Genomic DNA, 11,343 nt, shown 5'->3' with positions numbered 1-11,343 from the left:
AGTTTAAACTCCTCTCTATTTTTCTCTCAGCTTCTGGTTTTGGCTTGAACAAACGCAGCGTTGTTGTCGTTTCGTTTCGTTCTTCTTATTTAGAAGAGCTCAGGGGGATTTCTTCTGCGTTTTGGACCTTCGTCTTGTCGTTTTCCGGATCGGAGTTTTCTCGCCATGGGCGAAAACGAAGCTGCGGAGGATGCGAAGGTGGTGGTTGAGGAGGAAGAGTGCGCTGAGAAAATGGTGTACATGTGGGGATACCTTCCTGGAGCCTCGCTGGAAAAATCTCCGATACTGTCTCCGGTGCCGGTTCCTCTCTCCGATCCTTCACTTGCAGGAGATTCGTGGAAGGACGTGTGCGGTGGTGGTTGCGGATTCGCCACAGCCATTTCAGGTAGATTACTCAGTCCGTTGACTTTATTTTGACCAAATTCACATTGAAACATTAAACAACGTTGAAGATTTTCTAGATCTGAAGTCGTTAGTAGGGGATCCTCGAACTGTTTTTCTTTCTTAATCCCGAATCATCGGTTAAAATCTGGAAAACCTTTTTTCTTTTGCGTTTTTGTGAGATACGCGGATTTGTTTTGTGATTTTTGCAGAGAAAGGGAAGCTCATAACGTGGGGTTCTTCGGATGATGAAAGCCAGAGCTACTTGACTTCGGGGAAGCATGGGGTAATGCATTTAGTGTTCTAATATGGGGCTTGGTTTGGGTGTGAATTTGTAGTTGGAATTGATTTTGCAACTTGTTATGTATGCATGTGCTTTCTGAAGGAGATTCCAGGGCCTTTTCAGCTTCCCACTGAGGCTTCAGTGGTGAAGGCTGCTGCTGGTTGGGCTCACTGTGCTACAGTCACTGGTAATGTTTTTTGTCCGATATTGATTTAGTGGTTATGTTTGGATTTAGAGATGATTCAGTGCTTGCTGGATTCCTATGACTTAATATGGCTGGTCGCGTTATAAATTTTGCAAATAAATTAGAAAAAAAAAAGCTTTTGTCTACCGCGGTACTTCTGTAATCGAGTCACCACGATCTTTAGTTAGATTGTTTAAGCTGATTGCACCATAAACTCAAGCACATTTTGGTGCTTATTATTGGATTCTGGTGCAAAAAAAAAAAAACTGTGTCAACTCTTTTGACTGCAGTAAATCTTTGTGTGTATTGTATTGATTAATTGATAATTTATTACATAGATATTGACATAGTTCATCTGGCTCATTAACTACATAGTTTTTTATTTATTTTCTTAAACAAGCAGACATGTAGTCTTTCAATTAATAGAAGTAACAGCATACGCTTGTATAAAGTTGAAAAATCGAATATATATATATATATATATATATATATATATATATATATATATAGTTTTTAAGTTCTAGTATTTTTTTTTCATGGCGGTTATAGTTGTTTGAAACTCCAATGCTAGGTTGAGAGAAGTGGAAAACATTTTTGCTTTTCTACATTTTTTCTCCCTACTCCTTTATTTCAATGTCTGGTTTCTCGTTATTCACTTCTGTACGTGAAGAATGGATTACTAATAATTAAGGGGCCGGTACATTAGGCAGCCAGAAGCCTCTTTACTGAACCTGATGTAATTTTTTATTCAAAATTTGTTTTTGAATATTCTGAGAAACTACATTGTAAATTAAACCTTTGAAGTTGATCGTTTACAAATTATAATGCTATTTTATGTAAGTGCTTCTATTGATTGACCTTACTTTTAAAGGAATTGAGGTGTGTCTTAACAATTAACAATAACAAGATACAAGAGAAATGTAGGTAAGAGAGGATTTTAAGAAGATAATAAAATGAAAGTGAATAAATGTTTGAAGTTCAAAACTATCTTAATGGATTTTTAATAACTATTTGAACGATCATAGTGAGAGAAAATTTGTAGGCAGAGATAAAGTTAAGAAATAGGGACTGAGATTATAAATGGCTTCTTTTTACTTGCATTAACTATTGATTAATAGAAGTAATTTCATAAATACATTATCATTGCAAACATTTTTTTAACATTTAGAAAGAATCTAAGTAGTATTTTTAGCAGAAATCTGCGGCCTTTATCACAAGTTTTGGTTGACTTACCCAACAATCCTATTAAAATAAGCATCAATCTTGAAAAGAATTTTTTGTTTCCCTTAGACGAGATCTGAATCGAAACTGAAATTTAAATGAGATTACCATAGCAGATGTACGTTATGACGACAAAGTTTAACATACTAGGAATCCTATGTCTCGAATGATGTTCATGGAAGTGCAACCATATAAATTTTTAATTAAAAGAAAGTCTACTCTAAGTTAGCTGTCAAGTATGATAATTGTGTTTTAGGCAACAATGAAAAGGGGTCATGCTTGGTCAACCATGTAATAATAGACTAAAAATTTATTTAAGCCGTATTTTGCTTGTCGTTGGGTCTTTCTGAACATCATAAATTGTATAAAGGATAATAGAGGGATTATATGGGAAAGGAAGAAAACCTACAAGGAGTAAATTGCATTCTCTTAAAAATGTGATACTAAATGGGAGTCGTATGATATTAAGAGGGATGAGTAACATATATCAACTTAATTATTATGACTTGGTGAACTTGGCATATATGATTAACTTGATTATTATAGTATGCTAAAGGACAACTACTCACTTCATAGGTTACCCTGCATAGCCATGGGTAATGGATAAAACTATTCCTTGCTAAGTAGTATATTGCTTTGCGTACAGACGTAGGTGAAGTGTATGCCTGGGGCTGGAAAGAATGTGTGCCTTCTGGGAAAGTCATTACTGATTTCATCACTATGGGAAGCCTCCAAAAAGATACCACTGGGAAACAAAGTTCATCAATAGCCGAGCAAGGTGCTAGTCATCAGTTTTGCAAACTATAAAAATAGTTTAACAAAAAGAATGTCTTTTTTTTTTTTTTTATTTCATTTCAGGGAGCTAATGGAATTTCGGACATTAAACAGGAAGCCCTCAAAGCTCCAATACAAGCAGTGGATCAGATTCTCATCTTGACAAGAAATCAGGAGATGAAGTTGTAAAGCGAAGGAAGATCTCCTTCACTAGACAGGACTCTGATAGTCAAGCATCTGGAGATGAATTCTTTACCGTCTCTCCTTCTCTTGTGACCCTTGGTAATGAAGTGAAAATTACTTCTGTAGCAGTCGGTGGGCGGCATACCTTGGCACTGTCAGGTAATTCACTTTGTGTGTATGCATAGTGTGTTATAATGACAGATTCTAGGGATAGTTGGCTCTGGTGGTCACATTATGTAGTTTTGTAGGTTCAATGAAGTATGAAGATATGGAAGGTTTTTGATGTAAAGCAAGACACCTGATGCATGATATTTTTACCGAAGTTTTCAGATGTGGGACAGGTCTGGGGTTGGGGCTATGGAGGCGAAGGACAGCTAGGATTGGGTTCTCGAGTAAAGATGGTTTCATCCCCTCATCTTGTACCTTGTATCGAGTCTGCATCTGGGAAGGATAAATCATCGGCTTTTCATCAAGGAAGTGGTGCGGGAGCTCAAGGGTCAAATATTCTTGGAAGCTATGTGATGGAGATTGCTTGTGGTGGCCGGCATAGTGTTGTGATAACAAGTAAGCACTTTGAACGTGTAGCCTTGCAAATGCATCATTGAATGTTTAAAAAATTTTAAGCTCATTATACTACAAAGGATAAATTCAATTTAAGAATTTTAATCAGTAACAAAATGCGTATATATTCATTTACTGCGCTATGTGTTTAAATGAGATGAATGTTTCAGTAGAAGTCACAATTTCTAGAAACTTCTTTTTGTAGATACTGGGGCCCTTCTTACTTTCGGCTGGGGTCTGTATGGCCAGGTGAGCCTGCTGTTGGAATATTTTAATATTTTTCATGTGCATCTTATGCCTGGATGAGAAGAATTTTATTTTTGTTGCTAAGCATAACATTGAGGTTGCAATGTTAGAAACACGCACGTTTTTATATGCTGTATTCCTGAGACCCTAGGACACCCAACAAATATTGAGTGCTAACCTTGGGTTCTTATTTGGAAGTAATGTGTTATGAACAAGCTAATTAGAAATGGTAAAGTAAGGAAATTTTGTTGTATAGGATGAAAAGAACAATCAACTGGAGAGCTAATGCTCAATTTTGCAAATTATACAAACTAGAATCAAACTCTACATCCTCATATTTAGTTTACTCATTAACCCCCTTAGTAATTAATATTCTAGCTGTGTTGACCAAATCACCTTTTTTCCCATGGTCCTAACAAGTTGTTGCATTGGCATTCATCTATAGTGATAAATGACAACAGAATTCATATAGTGATGGAAATAAGGTTTTGAATTATTGGTAAGGTTTAACTTATAATATGGGATGACTAAGGATCCAAGAGGATGTACACATAGCAGAATTAGTTGAAAGAATTTAAATTATATTTTATATTTCATGAATGAATGAACATCATTTTAAAGTCTAACATTTGCTTAAAAAAGTAATGAATGACAAGTGTAAAATTACATATTTTGAATGTTTATTATTTCTAAATTTGGAGTGTGATCATAAAAGAAATACCATTTGACTTAATAATTGGTTTACTTATTTTTTCTTTTAAAGTTATTTACCCTCGCACTCCCTCCGCCCCCCTCCGCCCCCCTCCTATCACAATATAATTTATAATTAGTTTGTTTTATAAGTTATTCAATCTTTTCCATATGCGTGTGTATGGTTTGTGGATTCATTTACTCCCGCACTCCCTCCGACATGCCCCCCCTCCCCCTGACAATATAATTTATAATTAGTTTGTTTTATAAGTTATTCAATCTTTTTCCATATGCGTGTGTATAGTTTGTATATTTATTTACTCCCAATATTTACCAATAAGGCATTTAAGTTTTTTTTTTTCAATTATTGAATTTAACCTTCTCATTAAGTTGCTAAATTTATGAACTGTGTTACTATTTCTTGAATATACTTCATTTTGTTGTGTAACTTAATAAATGTGAGCTATAAAATGATTTATGTATGAATGTTTAGAATATATATAGTTATTGTTATGTTAATTGTCTAGAAAAAATCGTAATTCTGTAGTTATTCTATACCAGTTATTTAATGGAATTAGTAAGGCTTATTTATTCTTGTTCAGAGTAATTGTAAGGGGGAGGTAGTACTCTATTACCCCTTTGGTCAAAGGATACATGATAAATACTTGGCCTCTTAACAAAATCTAGAATATTAGACAGAATTAAAAGTAGAATAGAAATAAATGACTAACATTTTGTTATGTTGCATGAATATAAGTGTGGTAGTCTTCCCGGTATGGATATGGATAGAGAATTTTGCAATTTTTAATATAATGGTTGGATGTAAAATATTGGTATAATGTTATGAAAATATTTGTGATAAAAAATTAAGAAGCTGGAATCTCACATTGCATAAGTAACAATGAATCGGTTTTGATTAAATAGAGATAATATCACAAAAAAATTTGTTCACCACAAAAATCCTTTGATAAACCATAAGAAAAATAAATAAAAACCATAATTTTGAAGGGTGATCTAATTATTAGCATGGAGGATATATGTAATTTTATAGTTATAGTTAGAATCATTACGGTTATACATTACTTTTAAAAGGAAAAGGAAAAAATAACTTTGAGGCACATGTTTGACAAAATAAACTATCATATCATCATGCTACCGGGATTGTTTGGAACTCTGTGAGATTCTTTTTAAAATGTCCAGAAATCGTTTGTAAGCACATATAAAATTTTTGCTTTCTCTGCTGGAGGTTCTTTTGAACTTTTTGGAGGTTCTTTTGAAAAGTGTTTGGAGTTTTGCATTGATGTCACTGTTATCACATTTAATCTGTTTTATACACAATAAATAGCTGACAAAATCTCTAATATTGAAGTGCCTTCTCATAACTTCACGATTCCTTTGGTTTTGAATGTAACAAATTACTTCTAGTCATGGTTATCTGAAGCCAGATTCTATTTAGACTTGTCGGAGTGGGAGCATTACTTGTAGATTCGAAATAGTCTACATCATTTAATACATCATATGAAAAAATAAATCATGCTAATTCAAAATTTCTACACTATAATTAGTCAACATACTAAACAAAAGTTCCATAATTGTAAGATAGCTAAGATTAGCGAACATGATTATATATAAGTTCAATCTACAACAAATACTAGTTCATATATTCAGAAAACAAATTCTTAAGGCCATAACATTTAAATAACTAAAACTGGTAAAATATCTTAAACATTTTGTCTCCAACCCTCTAATGATATATCATCTCCAAAGATCATCCTCATCATCTTCTTCATTATCAAGTTCTTAGATGGTAAGTGTGCATCATTGTTAACTCTTTGGCGAGTGTACTATATCTTTCAAATAGTAATTCGAAAAGTTCTAGGTATCATTTTTCAAGAGATTTGCGTATGTTAGGCTAATTGTGCATTTTTTCTAATTCAAACTATTAATATAAACACTGTTTGGTTCAAATTTTTGCATTGTTAGTTCACTCGTGGGTGTGGTAACCATGCTGCTGGTCAATAAAAAATAGCCAAAGGGAGGAATTCATATTAATTTTTTGTACTTTTGTAAAGCACTAAGTGGCCTATCTGATTTATTTATTTATTTTTTAAAATTTTTTATTATATTAATGAAGCATGCAAGGGGCTTATCCTAAATCTCTTAACTCCGTTGCACGTAAATTTTCTGTAGTGTGGACAAGGGAATAATGCTGATCAGCTGAGACCAACTCAAGTTTCTTCCTTTTTGGGAACCAGAGTCAAAAAGATTGCTGCTGGGCTTTGGCATACATTGTGTGTTACTATAAATGGTCAAATTTATGCATTTGGTGGGAATCAGTTTGGACAGTTGGGTACCGGTAGTGACCAGCCTGAGGTATGTTTTCCTTAATTCTTAGATCACTTTGTCTCCATTAGAATGCTATTGAACAAACAGAATTGCTTTTTGATAAGGTTGTTAGGTAGTGACCAGATGAGGTATGTTTTCCTTAATTCTGAGATCACTTTGTCTCCATTAGAATACTATTGAACAAACAGTGCTTTTTGATAAGGTTGTTAGACTGGACGCTTGTTAACAATAACTTAACGATCATGTAGAGAAACTGATATTAGTAACTAAAGATAGCTGCGTTTGATGTCATTATTTTAAAAGTTGTTTTGTAGATTACTTCTGTTAACTAAAGGTACCTGACTGATGCACAGGCTAAATATCGATTCCTATTCAATCTAGCAAGCCTTTCATTTATAGATCAGAAGGTTTTCAAAGCAAATAAATTTTCTTTGAAAATCCTTAACTCAGGAATAGTCGGCCAATCTACATTTAATTATGTCATCAGGAACACACTAACCATCATAAGACAAGTTGGAAGCTACCAAAATATATGTTGGGAAAACAAGTCCCGGCAACCCAAGTTGAAACCTGCGAAGTCTGATAAGAATGTATAGCAGCACGAGTCACTCAGGAAAAATAATTAAACATGAATTCAATAAGTTTGAAAATACTATCAACTTAAGAACTAAAGAATAAGTTTCATAGACGGAATTAATTTGTCAAAGTACTTCCTTTTCTAACACCATTCATAAAGAATGCTCTAGTCTGCAAGTTGTACCTAATTGAATTGATCTACATAAAAGTTGGGGTGTCAACAAGTCAGATTCTACCATCATCTAATATTTTTGGTGCTACACCAAACCCTTTAAAGGCACAGTCACCTACTATCCTAAGCTGGGGCCCTTTCCTCTTCTTGAACAAGCTAATGGCGGAGATTTACTCACCCTTTAGCCACATAAAGACTAACTAACGACTTTTATGACCCAATACCTTAACCAAATCTGCTATGTTTACATGGGCCATTATATTTCCTAATCAACCACAAGCGGTATCTATATATCTCTTTACTGACTACGGATGGTGTTCTGATCTAGAACTTGTAATGTGAATATAAAAATCAACTTTAGCTTAAAGTTAAAGTTTTACAGCACTATTTATCATAGCTGCAATAATATATTGAACTGGTAACATGACATTGGAATAATAAACTCAATATGATAGAGTTGATAATGTTGCCATCGATATTGGTAGAAGAGACAACATTAAAATAGGAATGAATGTGATACGCAAACAAATTTGGAGTTGCACTTGTAAAAGAATGACAGAATCTCAGTTTAGGAATTCTGAGCATGTTGAAGTAAACATATAGGAGCTACAAGGGGAGTTGCTCGGATGGAGGGTAATCTTATGATTTGGAGATAGTAGGAGATTGTAAATAAACATGATTCCCAGTTTCACATTGTAGTGATCCTCGTAGCCTACTCCACCTGGTAAAAAAGGGATTGCTTGTTGTTGTTGCCTTAATAGAGTTTCAAAACCATCATTACTTAATTCTTCTGGATTACTGCATACATAAATAATGTAGCCATCAAAGCTATTTTTCTTGACAGCTTAATTTACTACATTTTAAAATGTTTGTCTCGTAATGATTTAGGATACCAAGATATGACACAGATATTAAATATGCTACATATCTGATGTATCTATAAAAGTATTCACAAAGAATACAGAATATGACACAATGCAGACGATAGCCTTGAAAAATAATAGCTGCAATACGAAATCCAAACTGTCTAGTACGTTATGTGGAGATACGAGAGCCTTGCTGTTGCTCATGGCATGCTTCTCATGAATGGAAGACTGGACTAGTTCATGTATCTATCCTTCAAATCATGGTGTGCTTGTGTATTTGACCAGCAACCAGAGTGCTTGTGTGTCTAGGCGCCCCACAAGTTGTGCTGTTTACTGGAGAATTTGACGCGATGATCATTCTTACAGCTGTTATTTTGATCTGTTGTGGTGGAGCTTCATGCCATGCAGTTAGATGTAAGAAGAAGTCCGAGAGAGCGTGCAGCGACATATGGAACACCCAATCAGCAGTGTCAAGGGTCCGAGGGAAATGCTCGTATTCATGCTTCATAGACGATATAGCATGTTAATTTACTAATGTGAAATAAAATAATTTCAAATTGACAGCGGAAGTTGTGATTCAGCCATCACGCTTGCATATATGTATTTGGACCAAATAGTCAACAAGTTTGAAATTATTTCCCTATATAATGTAAGAAAATGTCATTGCAAGCTCTAGAGAACTGTCTAATAGGGTTTAGATCCCTGCAGATTTAACCATAAACAAATATGTTCGCTAGATAGATTCTTGGCAGACCATTAGGAAGTAATCTTAAGGAACAACAGTTTCTGTAGACATTACAACTGAGGTTACTAAATTTATGTGTTTTTCCTTGTGACAATAATCTCCTTTAATTATCCTCAATTATTAACTTGCTGCCATTACCTTAAAATATAATGTTACCCAAGGGCATATGACTTAACAAATTCTATTAGAATAAGTACACCGAGACTAAAACATTTCAAGTCAATGCATTATAAATTATTCAGGTGTGATGTAGCAATGGAAAAAGAGATAGTACAAGTCTCCAACTATTAGTTTTGATGAAACACCATGGTTTAGCCTTCCTGATACAACTTAAGCTCTCAAACGTTTTTGTATATACTCGAAGCACCAAATGCACCGACTCCACCTTTCTGACTAATCAAGCTCAAGAGCTTCATGAGGTTTGACACAAAAGTAAACAGATCGGGAGATCTAATGCAAGTGGGATTGGGAATTTGGTTGAAAATTGGAGTAACGTAAGTGAATAGTATGGCTCCAAATTAACAACATGCTTAAGAAAGGTGGGGACATTCTCACCTCTAATGTGTTTTATAAAGGAAAAAAAAAAAAAAAAATATATATATATATATATATATATATATATATATATATATATATATATATATATATATATATATATATATACGTACGTACGTATATATGTCCTGTTATTTTACCTCATGAAGATGATGCAGTTCTATCATTAAAAATGATATCTTATGAATCCCCACTCTGACAGTCGATAGCTGTATATGTAGTTATGTTGTGTCAAGTCTAACTGATATTTTGGTTTTGGTTTTCAACCTAAATATGTGATTATTCATAAACTGAGGTTGTTAATGACAACGGTATTTCATAATAGCTGAGAATTAACTTGCGTATTTGTTTTTCCTTGTTTAGACTTCACCTAGACAGTTGGATGCTTCCCGTTTTGAGAATAGGAATTCTAGTATTGTTTCTTGTGGGGCTCGTCACAGTGCTGTGCTGACAGGTATGTCACCATTACCATATGCTCCTGGGGACTCAGAACCAATACTGGAGAACTATTGGCTTTTGAGAATTGGCAAAAAAAAAATAATAATAATAATAATTAAAAGAAATCGTGTCAAGAATCATTTCATGGTCAAATGCTAATCTCATGATCATTTCATCTGAGGGCCCACCAGTGAAAATTTTCAAGAGTTTCTTTGAGAAAAACCATTTCATTTATTCACAAGAGAATATAGTTGTGTAATTTATCTTAAAATTAAAGTTTTCTCGTCACTGATTAAGTCATGTCATGTTTCGTTCATACTCTTGTTTGTTTCCTGTTTATCATATTGAAGATGATGGTCATCTATTCACTTGGGGATGGAACAAATATGGTCAGGTATTCCCAATATCTTTGGTAACTCTTAAATATTAAGTAGTGATATTGGTGCTTGTCTTGGTTTCTGATTATTACCTACCCGAACAGCTTGGTTTGGGGGATTCTGCTGACAGAAACATTCCTGGTCAAGTTTCTATTGCTGGTTGCCGACCAAGAAATGTTGCCTGTGGCTGGTGGCATACACTGCTGCTGGTCGATAAAACCGATTAACTTTATTTGTCCGTTAGCAACATGGTGGTCGTACAGTTTTGATAGGTTACTGACCAGTCCACATTTCATTAGTGGAAAGTAGATTTGTTCAAAAATCACCCAAACCAGTTGGGCTGCTGTCTTCACCCTTCTTTTCATTCCCCTTATCAATGTGAATCTAAAACTTCGTAGTGTTGGATCCTTAATACTAACTTTGGTGTACTCGTTTCAGCAATTTTATTTAGTTTTACTTAAGTTGGTTCGAAGTAGATTATTATGTTGCATCAGTTTAATATTTTGTTTCTGTCTATATTATTGTTTAATGGTGAAATTCTTCAGCAATTCTCATTTTAATGTTTTTTTACTTGAACTTTTGTTTAATGATTAAAATATTAACTTTGTAGGTTCTTGGCCAGAAGATCCTATATTTATTTCTTTCCTGTCATAACATCATCCCAGACCCATGGCTATTTGCTAACAATATATAAATGAAGAAAGATCACATCTACTGCTTTTAAAGTCGAACTGTATTAAGGTAG

General features: G+C 34.1%; 1 protein-coding gene across 2 annotated transcripts; it reads left to right on the top strand.

The window, feature by feature from the left end:
• On the top strand, nt 1-11,059 carry LOC114184831 (ultraviolet-B receptor UVR8-like). 2 transcript variants are annotated; one of them, XM_028072169.1, is made up of 11 exons: nt 2-385; nt 594-667; nt 767-851; nt 2,716-2,847; nt 2,958-3,185; nt 3,357-3,590; nt 3,793-3,836; nt 6,714-6,896; nt 10,147-10,237; nt 10,572-10,615; nt 10,703-11,059. In XM_028072169.1, exons 1-11 carry the CDS (start codon nt 166-168, stop codon nt 10,823-10,825), a joined length of 1,458 nt encoding a protein of 485 aa, XP_027927970.1. In that variant the 5' UTR covers nt 2-165; the 3' UTR covers nt 10,826-11,059. The 2 variants fall into 2 exon arrangements, with proteins under 2 accessions (XP_027927971.1, XP_027927970.1); XM_028072170.1 differs by lacking the exons at nt 10,147-10,237; nt 10,572-10,615; nt 10,703-11,059 and adding an exon at nt 8,506-9,128 and having other exon boundaries at nt 1-385.
• Nucleotides 11,060-11,343: the final 284 nt, after the last annotated feature.

This window comes from Vigna unguiculata, chromosome 5 (assembly GCF_004118075.2).
Source record: "Vigna unguiculata cultivar IT97K-499-35 chromosome 5, ASM411807v1, whole genome shotgun sequence".
NCBI classification, from domain to species: domain Eukaryota; kingdom Viridiplantae; phylum Streptophyta; class Magnoliopsida; order Fabales; family Fabaceae; genus Vigna; species Vigna unguiculata.
Note: the sequence above shows the minus strand (reverse complement) of the source record. Positions and strands in the feature narration are given on the sequence as shown.

What these genes read in the sequence shown, in the direction of transcription:
- LOC114184831 (XM_028072169.1), top strand. Translation starts at nt 166, where the DNA reads ATGGGCGAAAACGAAGCTGCGGAGGATGCGAAGGTGGTGGTTGAGGAG. An exon ending in ATTCGCCACAGCCATTTCAG is followed by an intron (nt 386 to 593) that starts GTAGATTACTCA and finishes TGATTTTTGCAG; the next exon opens with AGAAAGGGAAGCTCATAACG. An exon ending in TGACTTCGGGGAAGCATGGG is followed by an intron (nt 668 to 766) that starts GTAATGCATTTA and finishes TGCTTTCTGAAG; the next exon opens with GAGATTCCAGGGCCTTTTCA.